Source organism: Cyprinodon tularosa, unplaced genomic scaffold (assembly GCF_016077235.1).
Source record: "Cyprinodon tularosa strain WSP-4 unplaced genomic scaffold, ASM1607723v1 ctg1341, whole genome shotgun sequence".
NCBI classification, from domain to species: domain Eukaryota; kingdom Metazoa; phylum Chordata; class Actinopteri; order Cyprinodontiformes; family Cyprinodontidae; genus Cyprinodon; species Cyprinodon tularosa.
Genome location: NW_024038160.1, coordinates 6,679 through 30,338, shown reverse-complemented (window position 1 = coordinate 30,338; position 23,660 = coordinate 6,679). Strand labels below are relative to the sequence as shown.

Below are 23,660 nucleotides of genomic sequence, written 5' to 3'. Positions count from 1 at the left end.
TTCCCTTAGGGTCACCGCTCCGTCTAACAGATTCCACCTTCTGCTTCCCTTAGGGTCACCGCTCCATCAAACAGACCCACCTTCTGCTTCCTTAGGGTCACCGCTCCGTCAAACAGACCCACCTTCTGCTTCCCTTAGGGTCACCGCTCCGTCAAACAGACCCACCTTCTGCTTCCCTTAGGGTCACCGCTCCATCAAACAGACCCACCTTCTGCTTCCCTTAGGCTCACCGCTCCGTCAAACAGACCCGCCTTCTGCTTCCCTTAGGGTCACCGCTCCGTCAAACAGACCCACCTTCTGCTTCCCTTAGGGTCACCGCTCCATCAAACAGACCCACCTTCTGCTTCCCTTAGGGTCACCGCTCCATCAAACAGACCCACCTTCTCATCCTGTTCGGTGAAGGCTCCATTCTCCCCACATTTCTTGTTGATAGCCTGAGCCACTCCAACGACCTGCAACAGCAATCCAGCAAAGTTCATTTAGATCTGCTCTGATGTTCTCAATGACTGAGCAGCAGCCTGGAAGTTAGTCTATGATAGAGACTGGTTCAATAGCTCTGAAACAGCCCGTAATTTAGAAAACATCAATAAAGACCCTGAACAGAGCACAGGCAGTGCTGTGGGGAGATGACTGACAGTCATAGAGCTAGAGCTCTGACAGTCATAGAGCTGCTCTGACAGTCATAGAGCTGCTATGATAGTCATAGAGCTGCTCTGATAGTCATAGATCTGCTCTGACAGTCATAGAGCTGCTCTGACAGTCATAGAGCTGCTCTGATAGTCATAGAGCTGCTCTGACAGTCATAGAGCTGCTATGACAGTCATAGAGTTAGAGCTCTGAAAGTTATAGAGCTAGAGATTTGACAGTCATAGAGCTGCCCTGACAGTCATAGAGCTGCCCTGACAGTCATAGAGCTGCTCTGACAGTCATAGAGCTGCTATGACAGTCATAGAGCTAGAGCTCTGAAAGTTATAGAGCTAGAGATTTGACAGTCATAGAGCTAGAGCTCTGACAGTCAGAGATCTAAAGATTTGACAGACATAGAGCTGCTCCGACAGTCATAGAGCTGCTCTGACAGTGATAGAGCTGCTATGACAGTCATAGAGCTGCTCTCACAGTCATAGAGCTGCTCTGACAGTCATAGAGCTGGTCTGATAGTCATAGAGCTGCTCTGACAGTCATAGAGCTGCTCTGGCAGTCATAGAGCTGCTCTGATAGTCATAGAGCTGGTCTGATAGTCATAGAGCTGCTCTGACAGTCATAGAGCTACTCTGACAGTCATAGAGCTGCTCTGATAGTCATAGAGCTGGTCTGACAGTCATAGAGCTGCTCTGACAGTCATAGAGCTGGTCTGATAGTCATAGAGCTGCTCTGACAGTCATAGAGCTGGTCTGACAGTCATAGATCTAAAGCTCTGACAGTCATAGAGCTGCTCTGACAGTGATAGAGCTGCTCTGACAGTCATAGAGCTGGTCTGATAGTCATAGAGCTGGTCTGATAGTCATAGAGCTGCTCTGACAGTCATAGAGCTGCTCTGACAGTCATAGAGCTACTCTGACAGTCATAGAGCTGCCTCTGACAGTCATAGAGCTAAAGTCTGACAGTCATAGAGCTGCTCTGACAGTGATAGAGCTGCATCTGACAGTCATAGAGCTGACTCTGACCAGTCATAGATCTAAGCTCTGAGACACGTCATAGAAGCTGCTGCTGACAGTACATAGGAGCTGGCTGCCTGCAGTCATAGAGCTGGTCTGACAGTCATAGAGCTGCTCTGACAGTGATAGAGCTGCTCTGACAGCCATAGAGCTGCTCTGACAGTCATAGAGCTGCTCTGACAGTCATAGAGCTACTCTGACAGTCATAGAGCTGCTCTGACAGTCATAGAGCTGCTCTGACAGTCATAGAGCTAGAGATTTGACAGTCATAGAGCTGCTCTGACAGTCATGGATCTAAAGCTCTGACAGTCATAGAGCTGCTCTGACAGTCATAGAGCTGCTCTGACAGTCATAGATCTAAAGGTCTGACAGTCATAGAGCTGCTCTGACAGTCATAGAGCTAGAGATTTGACAGTCATAGAGCTACTCTGACAGTCATAGAGCTGCTCTGACAGTCATAGAGCTAGAGATTTGACAGTCATAGAGCTACTCTGACAGTCATAGAGCTGCTCTGACAGTCATAGAGCTGCTCTGACAGTCATAGAGCTGCTCTGAAAGTTATAGAGCTAGAGATTTGACAGTCATAGAGCTGCTCTGACAGTCATGGATCTAAAGCTCTGACAGTCATAGAGCTGCTCTGACAGTCATAGAGCTGCTCTGACAGTCATAGAGCTGCTCTGACAGTCATAGATCTAAAGCTCTGACAGTCATAGAGCTGCTCTGACAGTCATAGAGCTAGAGATTTGACAGTCATAGAGCTGCTCTGACAGTCATAGAGCTGCTCTGACAGTCATAGAGCTGCTCTGACAGTCATAGAGCTGCTCTGACAGTCATAGAGCTAGAGATTTGACAGTCATAGAGCTGCTCTGACAGTCATAGATCTAAAGCTCTGACAGTCATAGAGCTGCTCTGACAGTCATAGAGCTGCTCTGACAGTCATAGAGCTGCTCTGACAGTCATAAATCTAAAGCTCTGACAGTCATAGAGCTGCTCTGACAGTCATAGAGCTAGAGATTTGACAGTCATAGAGCTGCTCTGACAGTCATAGATCTAAAGCTCTGACAGTCATAGAGCTGCTCTGACAGTCATAGAGCTGCTCTGACAGTCATAGAGCTGCTCTGACAGTCATAGATCTAAAGCTCTGACAGTCATAGAGCTGCTCTGACAGTCATAGAGCTGCTCTGGCAGTCATAGAGCTGCTCTGACAGTCATAGATCTAAAGCTCTGACAGTCATAGAGCTGCTCTGACAGACATAGAGCTGCTCTGACAGTCATAGAGCTGCTCTGACAGTCATAGAGCTAAAGCTCTGAAAGTTATAGAGCTGCTCTGACAGTGATAGAGCTGCTATGACAGTCATAGAGCTGCTATGACAGTCATAGAGCTGCTCTGACAGTCATAGAGGTAGAGATTTGACAGTCATAGAGCTGCTTTGACAGTCATGGATCTAAAGCTCTGACAGTCATAGAGCTGCTCTGACAGTCGTAGAGCTGCTCTGACAGTCATAGAGCTAGAGATTTGACAGTCATAGAACTGCTCTGACAGTCATAGAGCTGCTCTGACAGTCATAGAGCTGCTCTGACAGTCATAGATCTAAAGCTCTGACAGTCATAGAGCTGCTCTGACAGTCATAGAGCTGCTCTGACAGTCATAGAGCTGCTCTGACAGTCATAGATCTAAAGCTCTGACAGTCATAGAGCTGCTCTGACAGTCATAGAGCTAGAGATTTGACAGTCATAGAGCTGCTCTGACAGTCATAGAGCTGCTCTGACAGTCATAGAGCTGCTCTGACAGTCATAGAGCTAGAGATTTGACAGTCATAGAGCTGCTCTGACAGTCATAGATCTAAAGCTCTGACAGTCATAGAGCTGCTCTGACAGTCATAGAGCTGCTCTGACAGTCATAGAGCTGCTCTGACAGTCATAAATCTAAAGCTCTGACAGTCATAGAGCTGCTCTGACAGTCATAGAGCTAGAGATTTGACAGTCATAGAGCTGCTCTGACAGTCATAGATCTAAAGCTCTGACAGTCATAGAGCTGCTCTGACAGTCATAGAGCTGCTCTGACAGTCATAGAGCTGCTCTGACAGTCATAGATCTAAAGCTCTGACAGTCATAGAGCTGCTCTGACAGTCATAGAGCTGCTCTGGCAGTCATAGAGCTGCTCTGACAGTCATAGATCTAAAGCCCTGACAGTCATAGAGCTGCTCTGACAGACATAGAGCTGCTCTGACAGTCATAGAGCTGCTCTGACAGTCATAGAGCTAAAGCTCTGAAAGTTATAGAGCTGCTCTGACAGTGATAGAGCTGCTATGACAGTCATAGAGCTGCTATGACAGTCATAGAGCTGCTCTGACAGTCATAGAGGTAGAGATTTGACAGTCATAGAGCTGCTTTGACAGTCATGGATCTAAAGCTCTGACAGTCATAGAGCTGCTCTGACAGTCGTAGAGCTGCTCTGACAGTCATAGAGCTAGAGATTTGACAGTCATAGAACTGCTCTGACAGTCATAGAGCTGCTCTGACAGTCATAGAGCTGCTCTGACAGTCATAGATCTAAAGCTCTGACAGTCATAGAGCTGCTCTGACAGTAATAGAGCTAGAGATTTGACAGTCATAGAGCTGCTCTGACAGTCATAGCTCTAAAGCTCTGACAGTCATAGAGCTGCTCTGACAGTCATAGATCTAAAGCTCTGACAGTCATAGAGCTGCTCTGACAGTCATAGAGCTGCTCTGGCAGTCATAGAGGTGCTCTGACAGTCATAGATCTAAAGCTCTGACAGTCATAGAGCTGCTCTGACAGTCATAGAGCTAGAGCTCTGACAGTTATAGAGCTGCTCTGATAGTCATAGATCTAGAGCTCTGACAGTCATAGAGCTGCTCTGACAGTCATAGATCTAAAGCTCTGTCAGTCTTAGAGCTGCGCCGTGTAGACTCAGCTCACCTCTCCTCGGTGGTTCTTGATGGGGAGACAGAGGATGCTGTGAGTTTTGTAGCCGGTGATCAGGTCCACCTCAGCGTTGAATCTTGGATCCTGGGGAGGCAAAAGTTTCAGACATTAAACCAGATATAAGGCCTGCATCAGCTAGCTTCATCCAGCGCCTCCACGGGCCGGGTTCTACAGAACCAGACGTCAGCTAGCTTCATCCAGCGCCTCCACGGGCCGGGTTCTACAGAACCAGACGTCAGCTAGCTTCATCCAGCGCCTCCACGGGCCGGGTTCTACAGAACCAGACGTCAGCTAGCTTCATCCTGCGCCTCCCCAGGCCGGGTTCTACAGAACCAGACGTCAGCTAGCTTCATCCAGCGCCTCCACAGGCCGGGTTCTACAGAACCAGACGTCAGCTAGCTTCATCCAGTGCCTCCACAGGCCGGGTTCTACAGAACCAGACGTCAGCTAGCTTCATCCAGCGCCTCAAAGGGCCGGGTTCTACAGAACCAGACGTCAGCTAGCTTCATCCAGCGCCTCCACAGGCCGGGTTCTACAGAACCAGACGTCAGCTAGCTTCATCCTGCGCCTCCCCAGGCCGGGTTCTACAGAACCAGACGTCAGCTAGCTTCATCCAGCGCCTCAACGGGCCGGGTTCTACAGAACCAGACGTCAGCTAGCTTCATCCTGCGCCTCCACAGGCCGGGTTCTACAGAACCAGACGTCAGCTAGCTTCATCCTGCGCCTCCCCAGGCCGGGTTCTACAGAACCAGACGTCAGCTAGCTTTACCCAGCGCCTCCACAGGCCGGGTTCTACAGAACCAGACGTCAGCTAGCTTTACCCAGCGCCACCACGGGCCGGGTTCTACAGAACCAGACGTCAGCTAGCTTTACCCAGCGCCTCCACAGGCCGGGTTCTACAGAACCAGACGTCAGCTAGCTTCATCCAGCGCCTCCACGGGCCGGGTTCTACAGAACCAGACGTCAGCTAGCTTCATCCAGCGCCTCCACGGGCCGGGTTCTACAGAACCAGACGTCAGCTAGCTTCATCCAGCGCCTCTGCAGTCCGGATCTACAGAACTATATGTCAGCTAGCTTCATCCAGCGCCTTCACGGGCAGGGTTCTACAAAACCAGACGTCAGCTAGCTTCATCCAGCGCCTCTGCAGTCCGGATCTACAGAACTATATGTCAGCTAGCTTCATCCAGCGCCTTCACGGGCAGGGTTCTACAGAACCAGACGTCAGCTAGCTTCATCCAGCGCCTCAACGGGCCAGGTTCTACAGAACCAGATGTCAGCTAGCTTCATCCAGCGCCTTCACTGGCAGGGTTCTACAGAACCAGAGTCAGCTAGCTTTACCCAGGCCTCCACAGGCCGGGTTCTACAGAACCAGACGTCAGCTAGCTTCATCCAGCGCCTCCACAGGCCGGGTTCTACAGAACCAGACGTCAGCTAGCTTTACCCAGGCCTCCACAGGCCGGGTTCTACAGAACCAGACGTCAGCTAGCTTCATCCAGCACCTCCACAGGCCGGGTTCTACAGAACCAGACGTCAGCTAGCTTTACCCAGGCCTCCACAGGCCGGGTTCTACAGAACCAGACGTCAGCTAGCTTCATCCAGCGCCTCCACAGGCCGGGTTCTACAGAACCAGACGTCAGCTAGCTTCATCCAGCGCCTCCACAGGCCGGGTTCTACAGAACCAGACGTCAGCTAGCTTTACCCAGGCCTCCACAGGCCGGGTTCTACAGAACCAGACGTCAGCTAGCTTCATCCAGCGCCTCCACAGGCCGGGTTCTACAGAACCAGACGTCAGCTAGCTTTACCCAGGCCTCCACAGGCCGGGTTCTACAGAACCAGACGTCAGCTAGCTTCATCCAGCGCCTCCACAGGCCGGGTTCTACAGAACCAGACGTCAGCTAGCTTTACCCAGGCCTCCACAGGCCGGGTTCTACAGAACTAGATGTCAGCTAGCTTCATCCAGCGCCTCTGCAGTCCGGTTCTACAGAACTATATGTCAGCTAGCTTCATCCAGCGCCTCCACAGGCCGGGTTCTACAGAACCAGACGTCAGCTAGCTTCATCCAGCGCCTCCACAGGCCGGGTTCTACAGAACCAGACGTCAGCTAGCTTTACCCAGGCCTCCACAGGCCGGGTTCTACAGAACCAGACGTCAGCTAGCTTCATCCAGCGCCTCCACAGGCCGGGTTCTACAGAACCAGACGTCAGCTAGCTTCATCCAGCGCCTCTGCAGTCCGGTTCTACAGAACTATATGTCAGCTAGCTTCATCCAGCGCCTTCACGGGCAGGGTTCTACATAACCAGACGTCAGCTAGCTTCATCCAGCGCCTCTGCAGTCCGGTTCTACAGAACTATATGTCAGTTAGCTTCATCCAGCGCCTTCACGGGCAGGGTTCTACAGAACCAGACGTCAGCTAGCTTTACCCAGGCCTCCACAGGCCGGGTTCTACAGAACCAGACGTCAGCTAGCTTCATCCAGCGCCTCCACAGGCCGGGTTCTACAGAACCAGACGTCAGCTAGATTTACCCAGGCCTCCACAGGCCGGGTTCTACAGAACCAGACGTCAGCTAGCTTCATCCTGCGCCTCCACAGGCCGGGTTCTACAGAACCAGACGTCAGCTAGCTTCATCCTGCGCCTCCCCAGGCCGGGTTCTACAGAACCAGACGTCAGCTAGCTTCATCCAGCGCCTCAACGGGCCGGGTTCTACAGAACCAGACGTCAGCTAGCTTTACCCAGCGCCTCCACAGGCCGGGTTCTACAGAACCAGACGTCAGCTAGCTTTACCTAGCGCCTCCACGGGCCGGGTTCTACAGAACCAGACGTCAGCTAGCTTCATCCAGCGCCTCCACGGGCCGGGTTCTACAGAACCAGACGTCAGCTAGCTTCATCCAGCGCCTCCACGGGCCGGGTTCTACAGAACCAGACGTCAGCTAGCTTCATCCAGCGCCTCCACAGGCCGGGTTCTACAGAACCAGACGTCAGCTAGCTTCATCCAGCGCCTCCACAGGCCGGGTTCTACAGAACCAGACGTCAGCTAGCTTCATCCAGCGCCTCCACAGGCCGGGTTCTACAGAACCAGACGTCAGCTAGCTTCATCCAGCGCCTCTGCAGTCCGGATCTACAGAACTATATGTCAGCTAGCTTCATCCAGCGCCTTCACGGGCAGGGTTCTACAAAACCAGACGTCAGCTAGCTTCATCCAGCGCCTCTGCAGTCCGGATCTACAGAACTATATGTCAGCTAGCTTCATCCAGCGCCTTCACGGGCAGGGTTCTACAGAACCAGACGTCAGCTAGCTTCATCCAGCGCCTCAACGGGCCGGGTTCTACAGAACCAGATGTCAGCTAGCTTCATCCAGCGCCTTCACTGGCAGGGTTCTACAGAACCAGACGTCAGCTAGCTTTACCCAGGCCTCCACAGGCCGGGTTCTACAGAACCAGACGTCAGCTAGCTTCATCCAGCGCCTCCACAGGCCGGGTTCTACAGAACCAGACGTCAGCTAGCTTTACCCAGGCCTCCACAGGCCGGGTTCTACAGAACCAGACGTCAGCTAGCTTCATCCAGCACCTCCACAGGCCGGGTTCTACAGAACCAGACGTCAGCTAGCTTTACCCAGGCCTCCACAGGCCGGGTTCTACAGAACCAGACGTCAGCTAGCTTCATCCTGCGCCTCCACAGGCCGGGTTCTACAGAACCAGACGTCAGCTAGCTTCATCCAGCGCCTCCACAGGCCGGGTTCTACAGAACCAGACGTCAGCTAGCTTCATCCAGCGCCTCCACAGGCCAGGTTCTACAGAACCAGACGTCAGCTAGCTTCATCCAGCGCCTCCACAGGCCGGGTTCTACAGAACCAGACGTCAGCTAGCTTTACCCAGGCCTCCACAGGCCGGGTTCTACAGAACCAGACGTCAGCTAGCTTCATCCTGCGCCTCCACAGGCCGGGTTCTACAGAACCAGACGTCAGCTAGCTTCATCCAGCGCCTCAACGGGCCGGGTTCTACAGAACCAGACGTCAGCTAGCTTTACCCAGCGCCTCCACAGGCCGGGTTCTACAGAACCAGACGTCAGCTAGCTTTACCTAGCGCCTCCACGGGCCGGGTTCTACAGAACCAGACGTCAGCTAGCTTCATCCAGCGCCTCCACGGGCCGGGTTCTACAGAACCAGACGTCAGCTAGCTTCATCCAGCGCCTCCACGGGCCGGGTTCTACAGAACCAGACGTCAGCTAGCTTCATCCAGCGCCTCCACAGGCCGGGTTCTACAGAACCAGACGTCAGCTAGCTTCGTCCAGCGCCTCCACAGGCCGGGTTCTACAGAACCAGATGTCAGCTAGCTTCATCCAGCGCCTCCACGGGCAGGGTTCTACAAAACCAGACGTCAGCTAGCTTCATCCAGCGCCTCTGCAGTCCGGATCTACAGAACTATATGTCAGCTAGCTTCATCCAGCGCCTTCACGGGCAGGGTTCTACAGAACCAGACGTCAGCTAGCTTCATCCAGCGCCTCAACGGGCCGGGTTCTACAGAACCAGATGTCAGCTAGCTTCATCCAGCGCCTTCACTGGCAGGGTTCTACAGAACCAGACGTCAGCTAGCTTTACCCAGGCCTCCACAGGCCGGGTTCTACAGAACCAGACGTCAGCTAGCTTCATCCAGCGCCTCCACAGGCCGGGTTCTACAGAACCAGACGTCAGCTAGCTTTACCCAGGCCTCCACAGGCCGGGTTCTACAGAACCAGACGTCAGCTAGCTTCATCCAGCACCTCCACAGGCCGGGTTCTACAGAACCAGACGTCAGCTAGCTTTACCCAGGCCTCCACAGGCCGGATTCTACAGAACCAGACGTCAGCTAGCTTCATCCTGCGCCTCCACAGGCCGGGTTCTACAGAACCAGACGTCAGCTAGCTTCATCCAGCGCCTCCACAGGCCGGGTTCTACAGAACCAGACGTCAGCTAGCTTCATCCAGCGCCTCCACAGGCCGGGTTCTACAGAACCAGACGTCAGCTAGCTTCATCCAGCGCCTCCACAGGCCGGGTTCTACAGAACCAGACGTCAGCTAGCTTTACCCAGGCCTCCACAGGCCGGGTTCTACAGAACCAGACGTCAGCTAGCTTCATCCTGCGCCTCCACAGGCCGGGTTCTACAGAACCAGACGTCAGCTAGCTTCATCCAGCGCCTCAACGGGCCGGGTTCTACAGAACCAGACGTCAGCTAGCTTTACCCAGCGCCTCCACAGGCCGGGTTCTACAGAACCAGACGTCAGCTAGCTTTACCCAGGCCTCCACAGGCCGGGTTCTACAGAACCAGACGTCAGCTAGCTTCATCCAGCGCCTCCACAGGCCGGGTTCTACAGAACCAGACGTCAGCTAGCTTCATCCAGCGCCTCCCCAGGCCGGGTTCTACAGAACCAGACGTCAGCTAGCTTTACCCCGGCCTCCACAGGCCGGGTTCTACAGAACCAGACGTCAGCTAGCTTCATCCAGCGCCTCCACAGGCCGGGTTCTACAGAACCAGACGTCAGCTAGCTTCATCCAGCGCCTCCACAGGCCGGGTTCTACAGAACCAGACGTCAGCTAGCTTTACCCAGGCCTCCACAGGCCGGGTTCTACAGAACCAGACGTCAGCTAGCTTCATCCAGCGCCTCTTCAGTCCGGTTCTACAGAACTATATGTCAGCTAGCTTCATCCAGCGCCTTCACGGGCAGGGTTCTACAGAACCAGACGTCAGCTAGCTTCATCCAGCGCCTCCACAGGCCGGGTTCTACAGAACTATATGTCAGTTAGCTTCATCCAGCGCCTTCACGGGCAGGGTTCTACAGAACCAGACGTCAGCTAGCTTCATCCAGCGCCTTCACGGGCCGGGTTCTACAGAACCAGACGTCAGCTAGCTTCATCCAGCGCCTCTGCAGTCCGGTTCTACAGAACTATATGTCAGCTAGCTTCATCCAGCGCCTCCACAGGCCGGGTTCTACAGAACCAGACGTCAGCTAGCTTCATCCAGCGCCTCTGCAGTCCGGTTCTACAGAACCAGACGTCAGCTAGCTTCATCCAGCGCCTCTGCAGTCCGGTTCTACAGAACCAGACGTCAGCTAGCTTCATCCAGCGCCTCCCCAGGCCGGGTTCTACAGAACCAGACGTCAGCTAGCTTTACCCCGGCCTCCACAGGCCGGGTTCTACAGAACCAGACGTCAGCTAGCTTCATCCAGCGCCTCCACAGGCCGGGTTCTACAGAACCAGACGTCAGCTAGCTTCATCCAGCGCCTCCACAGGCCGGGTTCTACAGAACCAGACGTCAGCTAGCTTTACCCAGGCCTCCACAGGCCGGGTTCTACAGAACCAGACGTCAGCTAGCTTCATCCAGCGCCTCCACAGGCCGGGTTCTACAGAACCAGACGTCAGCTAGCTTCATCCAGCGCCTTCACGGGCCGGGTTCTACAGAACCAGACGTCAGCTAGCTTCATCCAGCGCCTCTGCAGTCCGGTTCTACAGAACTATATGTCAGCTAGCTTCATCCAGCGCCTCCACAGGCCGGGTTCTACAGAACCAGACGTCAGCTAGCTTCATCCAGCGCCTCTGCAGTCCGGTTCTACAGAACTATATGTCAGCTAGCTTCATCCAGCGCCTTCACGGGCCGGGTTCTACAGAACCAGACGTCAGCTAGCTTCATCCAGCGCCTCCACAGGCCGGGTTCTACAGAACCAGACGTCAGCTAGCTTCATCCAGCGCCTTCACGGGCCGGGTTCTATAGAACCAGACATCAGCTAGCTTCATCCAGCGCCTTCACGGGCAGGGTTCTACAGAACCAGACGTCAGCTAGCTTCATCCAGCGCCTCCACAGGCCGGGTTCTACAGAACCAGACATAAGCTAGCTTCATCCAGCGCCTCTGCAGTCCGGTTCTACAGAACTATATGTCAGCTAGCTTCATCCAGCGCCTTCACAGGCAGGGTTCTACAAAACGGGGCGGTGTTCGGTGCCCGGCCCTACTTCGGGATGGCCGGCTGCCGGAGGAGCCCGCGGACTCGTCTCCGCGGCTCCCCAGGGCGCCGGCATGGCAGTGGCTGGGGGGCTTCTTGGGGGCTGTCTCTCCTCCTCCCTTGGTGGGGTCTGATTTCCGGGGCTGGCCCCTCCTTGGTGCCTTCGCTCTTGGGGTCCCTTTGGGCGACTGGGGCTTTGGGTCTCCCGGCGCTGGACTCAGTGCTCTGGGGGGTGTGCCTCTTCAGCTCTCCACAACCACTATTGAGCATTTTTTCTATGGATAAACTTTACATGCACAAGTTCACCCTCACAATCAACTACAGGTGCTAGGCTTCAGGTACTTAGAGATTCACTTCCAAACAGAAACCCCACATTCATATCTTCAGGTAACACAGAGTACATGTCAGACTTAATAATATTACTTTAGCGATAGTTTCAAGGTGTTGCTTTATTGTATGTCTCGTACCATGTCTTTCGGTTGTGCTGTTCTATTTTCATCTCGTTACAGGTGATGAAGCAGACTGAAAATGTTTTGTCATTGTCTCCTTTCTCTTCTTTCTTTCATCTTTTCTTTCTTTTTTCCTTTTCTTCTTCTGTTTTTCTGCTCTACTTACATTGCAGTGTCCATATAAACTGTAAAACTCCCTGCATAATTATAATAAAGCAATTTATATGCATGAAACAAGTGGAGCAGTATGGCGATAGCCGTACTGCTCCACTTGTGAAAGTAAAATCTGTTGGGCTCCTTTTGGCATCAAGACAATTATTCTTATTGCCACATTGCCAGACAGGACACTGTAAAAAAAAAAAAAAAGAACCAGACGTCAGCTAGCTTCATCCAGCGCCTCCATGAGCTGCACTCAGCCTCCATTTCCATAAAACAGCGGCCTTCAGCAACACAAGGTCCACTCCTTTGCAAACCAAATCCTGCTCATTTGTTTAGCATTAAGAGACAAAGCTCTGGGCCCAGATGGAGCTCACTGCTCGCTGTGGTTCTATCTGAGTAAAACGAGCCGGTCCAGCCTGTTCTGACACTTTAAAATGTGTCTGGCTATCAGTCCATAATCAACGCTGGTAAAAGGGGTACAGGTACTGGGACTCCCGGCCGTGGCTCTGAAGGACACAGTGTTGCGGGTACGATTCCGGGGAAGCAGGGTTTTCAGGAGTTTTACTGAAATGAGCCCAGATCCAACTGATGGCTTCTAGCCAAGGAAATGTTCCTTTTACAACTAAACATTTTTGTGTAGAAATACATAGGCTGATTCAAAGCTGAATAAAATCCTTTCCTATTATTATATCTATACTAAAATGTCTTCTATACGTCAACAGAAACAAACGTGAGGATCTGGGAACATAGCAGTTATTGAGCTGGTCTTCTTATGACTCTGGGGGAAATGAACTGGAAATAAATCCCTGCACAGATGTTTTCAGGTAAACCGGGCAGCACATTCTTCCTCACTTAACAACCTGAACTTCAGATGGTGGATAAGACTCTGTCTAGATGGATTCATCCAGACATCAACTTCATCCATCTCTCCAAGGTGAGTGTTCCTGGTTTTAACCAGGCCACCGTTCTGGATAAGATCTGCTGATAAAGGAAGGAAGGCGTACTGAGAGTGCAGCCTGAGGAGAAGCAGCAGTCACACCACAGTGACTGCCTGAAGGCTTCCTCTGATGACTGCATGAAGGAAGAATGATGGCTTCAATTACTGAGCTTTGAAATAGTGGAGGACATGAAAACAAGACTGGAACTGCTCTGTAAGCAGCTCAATACAAGAAGAACATCAAATCATTATGTGGTTTCAATATGCATGTAGAAATTCATTCAAGCACAGTTTGCTAAAACCATCTGACAGGCACAGGAAGAGTGGATGCTATCAGAGATCCGGCTGCCTGCTGGAAAACATCTTCTGAAACACTCCATCTCCTGAACTCACACACAATCCTGAAACTGAATGTCCATGAGTACACATCTGGACCCAGATCAGAGAACGGCTGTGACAGCAAACTCATTTAGATCAAACTCATTTACAGAATTCTGCTGCTTGTTCAGTTTAACACAGTTTGCTCAACATGGTGCCGTAACCTTTACGGTTAGCCTTACCAAAGGCTAATTAGCAAAAGCTTTTCAGAGTAGATATAAGGGTAGGTGTCAGGGTAGACTTTAGGGTAGACGTCAGGGTAAATGTTAGGGTAGGTGTTAGGGTAGATGTCAGGCTAGACGTCACGGTAGATGTCAGGGTAGATGTCACATTTAGGCATAAATGCAGCGAAAACAATTAAAGTGAATCAACCATAAACTCTGCAGCCATTGGCTAGAGATTGCTAAGAAACGACACATTAAAGTCCTCACCTCATATGCATTCTTGATATTGAGCGGTTGTCCTGTGGAGGCTACGTGTCCAACTATCCCCTTGTTCCACTCGAGTCGGATGCAGCTACTGGACGATTCCTCCAATGTGGATCCCTCAGCAACGTCAAACAGCCGGCTGACCAAGAACTTCCTGTTGGAACTATCTTCACCCACCTGCAAGAACAGTAGAAGTTAAATAAAGACACGAGGGGAAGAAATACACCGTACAGTTATGCTCACTTTATGCACAACAGTTTTAGTTACTGACCCTTTTGCTCGAGCAGAAAACCTTGTAAAAGGGTCTTAATATGTTCTTTGAAGAGTATTCTGGGGCAACATTGGTGTAGGGTGCAGAAGGGTGCAACCAGAGGTTTGAACCCTAGCTTTGTATGTCCCAGCCGTCTACCCGCCTGGCACACTGATGGTGGTCAGAGGCCCCGTGGTGCCTGGCAGCCTCAGTCAGTGTGTCCCAGAGCAGCTGTGGCTACGATGTAGCTCACCACCATCCATGGAGGAATGAAAAAGAGGACAGAACGCAGCTGTTTCTTGAGCTGTTCTACGATACGAAGCAAGCTGCTGTGATGGAACCAAAGGGCTAAAGTTTCTGCCTCTCCACGAGGGGGTCCGGCTTTGTTTCCTCCCTCAGCTGAAGGGAGCTCCTCTAATTTAGTTGAATATTAGTTCATCACTCTTACATCCACCAACTTTATCACGTTTTCTTTAGCATTCAGCCTAAATGAAAACCACAAACTTAAAGAATGTTTGTGGGGATTCGTCCTGAGGAGCTAAACAGAGCATCTCTGATGACACTGGAATCATGTCTGGCAGAAGGTCCAGCTGGACTTCTTCTGGAATCTGTACTGGCTGTAAACATCTACAGAAAGGTTTGGATGGATCAACTGTTACCTCAGAGTCACAGCTAGGATCCAGTGAGGACTTTGACTAGGCCTTTCTTACACAATGTGTAGCTATGGCTGCATATGATCAGTGTCCACAGCATGATGCCTCCTCCACCATGTTTTTACTGTGGGTTTTCAGGCATATTATTTTTTGGTCTTATCTGAGCAGAAACCTTTGTCTGTATTTCTAGCTGGATCCTGGATGTTCTCCTGCAGCTTTAAGGGCATTAGTGGCGAGCAAAGCTAATTGATCTTCTGTCAGCAGATACCACCTGAGCTGAGGTACGTCTACAAGGGGTTGAGGTGATGGTTGGTTCTGGGAGACGGTTCTAGAATCAAACCCAGCTAAAAATGGTCCATTTAGCTCTAATCATAGAAGGATGAATATCTCATGTTTTCACCTCATTTCTAATTAGCAAAGGAAAATAAACATAGTAAACATGTTAAAACAAAGTCTAAGCCAATTTCTACCAAAATGTCAATAGTGGTCATTTCTACACTATCATCTTCCTCCTCACCCCCTCAGAAATGTTTACCACGTAACTCGAATGCTGAAATAAATGATTGAGTGAATATCCTTGGATGTGCTGATTTTTTTAACAGTTCCCTGAATATGTTTCGGGAAGTTTGGACCAGCCTCAGTGAGGTGAACCCTGGGATGTTGTTATCAGAAGGCATCGTGGATAAAATCCCATGAATCATCCTTAATCGTTCCCATACATCCATTTCTAGAGCTCAGATCCTAACCAGTGGGTCTATATCAGCACAACGTCTCTTCTTTGAAATCAATAAACAGGAATGTTGTAACCGATGCATAAATATTGTAGGAAGTATTTGAACATACGTTGAATCTGACCTGCATTAACATCCTTTCCCTACAGCTGAGAGGTTCCTACCAGAAAGAGGGAGTATCGATCCGCAGCAATCAGCTCGTTGATATGCAGGAAGATCTTATGGCAAAGCGCCGTCACGTCCAGATGACTTGATACTTCCTTCACCAGCTCCAGCAGCCTGGTGCAGCGGTCCCCCGCCCGACCTCCACTGCCCCCACTGTCCTCCATCACTGAACCACACAGAGGGACGGGCTCCCGCTCCGAGTCGCTCAGGAATGTCAGGGACCCCTCCGAGTCTTTAACCACGATGGGTCTTAATGGCCGGTCAAACTCAGAGGCTGAGATTTTACGGGTCGGGGTACCAGGAGCCGGGCTTGGGACGGTGGCTGGGGAGGGGCAGCGGGTGTCCATGAGGGTGAGTGTTGAAGGGAGGATGGGGGAGTTAGAAGATGGGCAAAGATCCAAGGAGGACTGGTGGCTTCGCTGCTGTGGAGAGTTTTCCTTGGACACAGACGGCTGGATGGTGTGGACACGCTCAGCAAACCAGGCGTTCACCATCTCCCTGTCAACACAGAACAAACCAGATTACACTGCCGCCTGGGACACTTAGGACAGAGAGGAGGGGAGCAGAACCATCCAGGGACAGCCTGAAATAAAGTCTCATTTTAACATCTTTCCTAAGGAGCTTCAGAATCCAGGTTACACTGAGCTTAGGAGACGTCTGACTGAAAGGAGATCTTAGCAAGAGACACCATGGCGATGGATACTGTCCCTTTGACACAGAACTTCTAGGATGAACAGACTGGTTTCAGAATCATCCCAGGATGCCCACCATCACAGGCCTTCAGAAGAACATTTTGCAAAACTCTGAGATATCAACATTCTTCTTAACCTAATTATGGGCATACTTGGTTGTTGTTTTTTTAAGGTTTCCAATGTGGTGACGGCCCATTGACGAAACTTCTATTGCAGTCGGAGACTCCCCCTCCCATAAACGATGGACTGAAGACCGTCCTCCATTCCTGTCCCAAAGTTTAAAGTCCCTTTAATAAAAAACAGGACCAGTTTCTGGGGAACTTCCCTCCAATTCAAGGGAGTAAAGTTTATTTATGCAGCACCTCTTCCAAAAAAAACCCATAAAGTGCCTCACAAAGAAAGCCTAGACATTAAAATATTATTACACACAAAGAGCTGCCTTTTAAATGAGTTTAACCATTCACAGAGCACGCTTTACCAGATTTATTAGATATCACACACCGGAGGGAATCAGAAACAGCTCCCCGGGCTACCTGAACTAGCTAAGAAAGCATCATCATAAAAGAGCTGACTGATGGAGAGCTAGGAGATAAAATATAAGAAGAGGTCCTTGGATTATTTGAAAGAAAAGCAAAGCACAAAGAGTACATTGCAAAATAAAAGACATTTAGTCACAACATAGCAACGTCAGATCTGGTGAATATGAACAATCTAAGAAAAATCCACTGTGAACCTCTTAGCTACCCACAATGTTAGCCTCTCCTCAGTGTTGGCTACCTTTAATGTTAGCTTCCCTCAATGTTAGCCAGTGATGGGTTAGGGTTATGACATGTTTAGCCGCATGTCGTCATTCAACCGCTGGTTGTCTAGGTGGTGTCCTGAAAACAACGTGGGCTACATTAATAATTGGCAATCCTTTTGGGGAAAGCCTGGTCTGATTCGGAGAGACGGCATCCTTCCCACTTTGGATGGTGCAGCTCTTCTTTCTAGGAATCTGGCCACATTTATTAGTCCTCCAAAACCCTGACCCCCCAGGGTGCAGACCAAATGGGGGGTGGCTAACATTAGCCCCCCCCTATTTTAGCTACCCCAATGTTAGCCAGCCCCACTGTTAGCCACCCCAATGTTAGCCACCCCCATTGTTAGCCACCCCCATGTTAGTCACCCCCCCACTGTTAGCCACCCCCATGTTAGTCACCCCCTATGTTAGCCACCCCCACTGTTCAGCCATGGGGATCATCCAACAGAAAAGTATAGTCTACCTCAAAACCAGTATAAAGGCTTTTATCTGTTAAAGAACGTTCCCAGTATTGGGTCCTAAAGGAAATGGCAGAAACCTCTGAAGGACTCCATCCTCTATGATAAGACACACTTTAAAGAATATACCGGCAATAACATACCAGCAATCAGTAGTTATTGGCTGCAAAGAGCACAGCCTGTTACCTGGAAAAGCAGAGAGTCTGTTTGTACTTTTAATTCCAATAAACTGCCTCTGGGAAATCTTTATTCTGACTAGAAACTAAGAGGCTTTCTCAGAATATCCTGGATTGTTGAGGTAAGAATGAAAGAACCTGATAAAAAATGAATTTACAGGAAATGAGGCAGATTTTCACTTTTGTTATTGAGCTAAAGTTGAATAAACCTGGAACCAGGTCCATGCCATGCAAGGTGTACTGACCCGTTCAAACTGGTACTTTTGATATAGGTAACTGCAAAGCTTAAGAGGAACGTTATAGCAATAAAAAGGCCTGGAATCTCTTCAGAAATGGTTGCTATGATGTTCTACACCTCAAAATGTAAGCGACAAGCATCACGGTGAACTCTACCACAGTCAACTGTTCTTTAAAAGCAGGACAATGGAGTCATATAGACTTTAATAGTCACACAATGGTGCTCAGAGCGAACCTTTGCGACAGTAAGTACTCCACTGGCTGGAGGTTAATGTTTAAACCCACAGCAGAAAGCCTTGCAGGAATGGAAACCAGTCCACCCACATGGTTGGTCCCACCCTGAGGGGCTTTTTCCACCATTTTCACACTATAAACCTGAGAAGTTTAACCATCACACCTGAAAGGCCATTTTCTACTTCATGTTGGTTCATTTAGAACCAAATCGGTCCATCATTAGCAGCCCTAACCCAATGGGTCACAACTAAAACACTGGACACTTGGTGAGAACACTGACTGTAATAGCAGTCTAAATCCTCTGGGGGGGTGTAACGCCGGCGTTAGGAGGACTGGAAGCTGTTGCTGAGTCAAAGTTAGTTTCTTAGATGATTTTGGGGCTAATTTTTCTTTGCATCCTGGACACAGAGAACAGGAGCAGTAACAAAGTGGCTCTTCCTGTAACATTTCCACCTTCTGCCTCGGGTTGATCATCCTGGATGTGGAAATGTTGGAAATCTTGATGATATTTCCCAGAAGGCCACATTCCCAGAGGAAACACACCGACAACAGTCGGTAACCATCATGCCATCCCACCTAATGGGGTCTGATGGATCAGGGGGTCTAACCTAGTCTGGAAAAATATGTCACTGCTGTATAAGAGGACCCTTTGTAAAGCAAGAGCAGCATACTTCTCCTCATTAATAGAGGAGAATAAGAATAATCCTAGATTTCTTTTTAATCCAGTTGCCAAACTCACCCAGAGCCATAGCTCTGTTGAACCGTCCATTCCACCTGCTCTTAGCAGCAATGATTTTATGGGATTCTTTATAAATAAGATTGATCTTATTAAAAATAAGATCATTAGCACTCCTCTATCCACGATTGGTTTGTCGCTGGAGGGGGGGGCAGCATCTGAGGTAGTCATGGAATCTGAACCGGTTTAGACTGCTTTGATCCAGTTGAACTTTCTGAGTTAGCAAAATTATTGTCTTCATCTAAGCCTTCAACTTGGATGTTAGATCCAGTTCCAACCAGGTTATTTAAGGAGGTATTCCCTTTGATCTCCTCCTCCATTCTAGATGTGATTAATCTATCTCTGTTACAGGGATATGTACCTAAAGCTTTTAAGGTTGCTGGAATTAAACCTCTGCTTAAGAAACCGTCTCTTGACCCAGATGACTTGGTCAATTATAGACCTATATCCAATCTTCCTTTCTTATCTAAAATTCTTGAGAAAGTAGTTGCCAAACAAGTGTGCGATCACTTCCGCCATAATGAACTTTTTGAAGAGTTTCAGTCTGGCTTTAGAGCTCATCATAGCACTGAAACAGCTCTGGTGAAAGTCACTAATGATATTCTCATGGCCTCAGATAATGGGCTTGTATCTGTGCTCGTCCTGTTGGATCTTAGTGCTGCATTTGATCCAGTTGACCATAATATTCTTTTAGAAAGACTTGAATATTTTGTTGGAATTAAAGGAACAGCACTAGACTGGTTTAAATCTGATCTATCTGATCGAATTCAGTTTGTTCATGTTAATGATAGATCTTCCTCATGCTCAAAGGTTACCTGTGGAGTACCACAGGGATCAGTGCTAGGACCAATTCTCTTTACTTTATACATGCTCCCAATCGGTAGAATTATTAGACAGCATGGGATTAATTTCCACTGTTATGCTGATGATACCCAGCTATATCTGTCTATAAATCCAGATGAAGCTAACCCATTACATAGATTACAGGCATGTCTTGAAGACATAAAAACCTGGATGACTCTTAACTTTCTGCTCCTGAATGCAGACAAAACAGAAGTTATAGTCTTTGGACCAGAGTCTCTGAAAAAGAAGCTGATTAGCCAGTCACTTCATTTGGATGGGATTAAACTGATTTCAGATAATAAAGTAAAAAATCTTGGTGTTATTTTTGATCAGGACCTGTCATTTAAATCCCAGATCAAAGATGTTTCTAGAATTTCCTTCTTTCATCTGAGGAATATTGCAGAAATGAGCAATCTCCTGTCCAGGGGTGATGCTGAGAAACTAGTCCATGCATTTGTTACTTCAAGGCTGGACTATTGTAATTCTTTACTATCAGGAAGTCCACAAACTGTAGTTAAAAGCCTTCAGCTGATCCAAAATGCTGCAGCCAGAGTTCTGATGAAAATGAAAAAGAGAGATCATATCTCTCCTATCCTGGCTTCTCTTCATTGGCTTCCTGTTAAATCCAGAATAGAATTTAAAATCCTCCTTCTCACATATAAAGCCTTAAATGGCCAAGCTCCATCTGATATCAGAGATCTGATTGTTCCTGATGTTCCTAACAGAGCACTTCGCTCTCAGTCTGCAGGTTTACTAGTGGTTCCTAGAATTTCTAAAAGTAGAATGGGAGGCAGATCTTTTAGTTCTCAGGCTCCTCTCCTGTGGAACCAACTACCAGTTTTAGTCCGTGAGGCAGACACCCTGTCTACTTTTAAGGCTAGGCTTAAAACTTTCATTTTTGATAAAGCTTCTAGTTAGAGTGGCTCAGGTTATCCTGATCTATCTCTATAGTTCTGCTGCTATAGGCTTAGACTGCTGGAGGACATAGGGACCCCTTTTTCATCATTCTGCTTCATTCTATCTCTATTCTCCCACTCTGCAGAATCTGTTAGTTCAATCTCTAACCTTCTGCTCTCTCTGCTTTTTCTCATAGTAGCTTCATCTGGTCTGTTCCTGTTTGGCTGTGACTCCATCCTGGAGAGAAATATCAGCTGTGCTGCTGCCATCAACACCTTTGTTTCTAGATGTTGGAGCTTGGCCTGTTTTCCAGTGTAGTCCTGTTTCTCTGACTGTGACTAACTGGATGTGCTCTCTTCATCCTCTGACATGGGAGCTGGTTGACAGTTGCCTTTTGTATCTATGCTTCTTTTTCTATGTCTGCTTCTGTCTCCTTGAACCCCAGTGGGCCTCAGCAGATGGCCACTCACACTGAGCCTGGTTCTGCTGGAGGTTTCTTCCTGTTCAAAGGGAGTTTTTCCTCTCCACTGTCGCTACAAGCATGCTTAGTGTGAGGGATTGCTGAAGAGTCAATGAGTCGATGCAATCAGCTGGTTTTCCTTAGATAGAAAACTTTGAATCAATCTGACTGGATGATCTGGTTGATCTGGAAAGTGACCTGAGGTGTTGTGAATTGGTGCTATAGAAATAAACTGAATAGAATTAATTGAATTGAATTAATGGTTCTGGGGGTCTTATCATGTTCAAGGCAGCGTATGACATATTGATCCCCCCCAGAAACCCACTAATATGCAGCCTGAAGCCTACCTGAGATGGTTCCCAGCATCAGGTGGGACTTATCTCAGCTGGGAACCATCTCAGGAGGCTGATGTGTTCCCAGTCCAGGCAGAGGGTGTGTTTGCTGAAGGGCTCCAGCAGCTGGAGATCAGTCCTTCCTTTATGGGATTAATTAGCAGTGAATCCAACAGTCAGCAAGTAGGAACAATAAGAAGCAGGCAGTAAAAGTTAATGATTAGGAAGCAGCATGCTGCACCTGAACGCATCAGGCTCCCAGTGCTCCCAGTAAGCAAACACCAGAGTAAACTGGACGGACTCTGATTGGCTCATAAGCAACACATCAACCCCACGAACCCACGCGGTCCGGTCCGGTCCGGTTACCTTGACGCCTTCCGGACAAAGTAGGAGCGGCTGAAGTCCCGGTGGTCATCCAGCCAGGCTTCCATCCTCTGGCTCTCCTCCATGGCTCAGTCTCTCCTTCCGGCTGACATCTGCGCCGCGAGCGCCTGGGATCAAAGTGCCGACCGATTCCAGCGGCGCGAGCGCAGAGCTCCTGGTGGACCGGTCTGCCGCTGCGCGCGGACTGCAAGTAATGGGACAGCGCGCGGCGCTTCCTACCAGCTGCAGTCAGTGTGGGAGGGGGCGGGGTGGGGGGCTGAGAGGGGGCCGGTCCAAGCAGCAGCTGAGAACTGGACCTCTCAGCAGGTCCAGTTCTCAGCTGGACCTGCATGGAGGTTTTCAGCGACTCTAAGAGGGACTGAGGAAAAAATGGGTAAAAATGAAGAGAAGATGGAAGATCTGTCTGTTCCTCCAGAGCAGCACAGCCAGAAAATGTTTCTAAGGGTGTCCAGGCTGTAAACAACAGGCAGTAACCAACAGGCTGTAACCAACAGGCAGTAACCAACAGGCTGTAACCAACAGGCAGTAACCAACAGGCTGTAACCAACAGGCTGTAACCAACAGGCTGTAACCAACAGACTGTAACCAACAGGCTGTAAACAACAGGCAGTAACCAACAGGCAGTAACCAACAGGCTGTAACCAACAGGCAGTAACCAACAGGCTGTAACCAACAGGCTGTAAACAACAGGCAGTAACCAACAGGCTGTAACCAACAGGTAGTAACCAACAGGCTGTAACCAACAGACTGTAACCAACAGGCTGTAACCAACAGGCTGTAACCAACAGGCTGTAACCAACAGACTGTAACCAACAGACTGTAACCAACAGGCTGTAACCAACAGGCTGTAACCAACAGACTGTAACCAACAGGCTGTAACCAACAGACTGTAACCAACAGGCTGTAACCAACAGGCTGTAACCAACAGGCTGTAACCAACAGACTGTAACCAACAGACTGTAACCAACAGGCAGTAACCAACAGGCTGTAACCAACAGACTGTAACCAACAGGCTGTAACCAACAGGCTGTAACCAACAGACTGTAACCAACAGACTGTAACCAACAGGCTGTAACCAACAGGCAGTAACCAACAGACTGTAACCAACAGGCTGTAACCAACAGGCAGTAACCAACAGACTGTAACCAACAGGCAGTAACCAACAGGCTGTAACCAACAGACTGTAACCAACAGGCTGTAACCAACAGGCAGTAACCAACAGGCTGTAACCAACAGACTGTAACCAACAGGCTGTAACCAACAGGCTGTAACCAACAGACTGTAACCAACAGGCAGTAACCAACAGGCTGTAACCAACAGGCTGTAACCAACAGGCTGTAACCAACAGACTGTAACCAACAGGCTGTAACCAACAGGCAGTAACCAACAGGCTGTAACCAACAGACTGTAACCAACAGGCTGTAACCAACAGGCTGTAACCAATAGACTGTAACCAACAGGCAGTAACCAACAGGCTGTAACCAACAGGCTGTAACCAACAGGCAGTAACCAACAGACTGTAACCAACAGGCTGTAACCAACAGGCAGTAACCAACAGACTGTAACCAACAGGCAGTAACCAACAGGCTGTAACCAACAGACTGTAACCAACAGGCTGTAACCAACAGGCAGTAACCAACAGGCTTTAACCAACAGACTGTAACCAACAGGCTGTAACCAACAGGCTGTAAC

At 49.5% G+C, this 23,660-nt stretch overlaps 1 protein-coding gene across 2 annotated transcripts in view; it reads right to left on the bottom strand.

The window, feature by feature from the left end:
- pde5ab (phosphodiesterase 5A, cGMP-specific, b) overlaps positions 1-22,169 on the bottom strand; it is a 65,421-nt gene extending 43,252 nt beyond the window's left edge. For both annotated transcript variants that reach the window (XM_038277773.1, XM_038277774.1), the window contains exons 1-5: positions 21,951-22,169; positions 15,720-16,218; positions 13,925-14,098; positions 4,597-4,686; positions 381-452 (exon numbers count right to left, since the gene is read on the bottom strand). In XM_038277773.1, the coding sequence (XP_038133701.1) occupies positions 381-452; positions 4,597-4,686; positions 13,925-14,098; positions 15,720-16,218; positions 21,951-22,033 (918 nt within the window). In that variant the 5' untranslated portion in view covers positions 22,034-22,169. The remainder of the gene's footprint in view (positions 1-380; positions 453-4,596; positions 4,687-13,924; positions 14,099-15,719; positions 16,219-21,950) is intronic.
- Between the last annotated feature and the right edge of the window lie 1,491 nt (positions 22,170-23,660).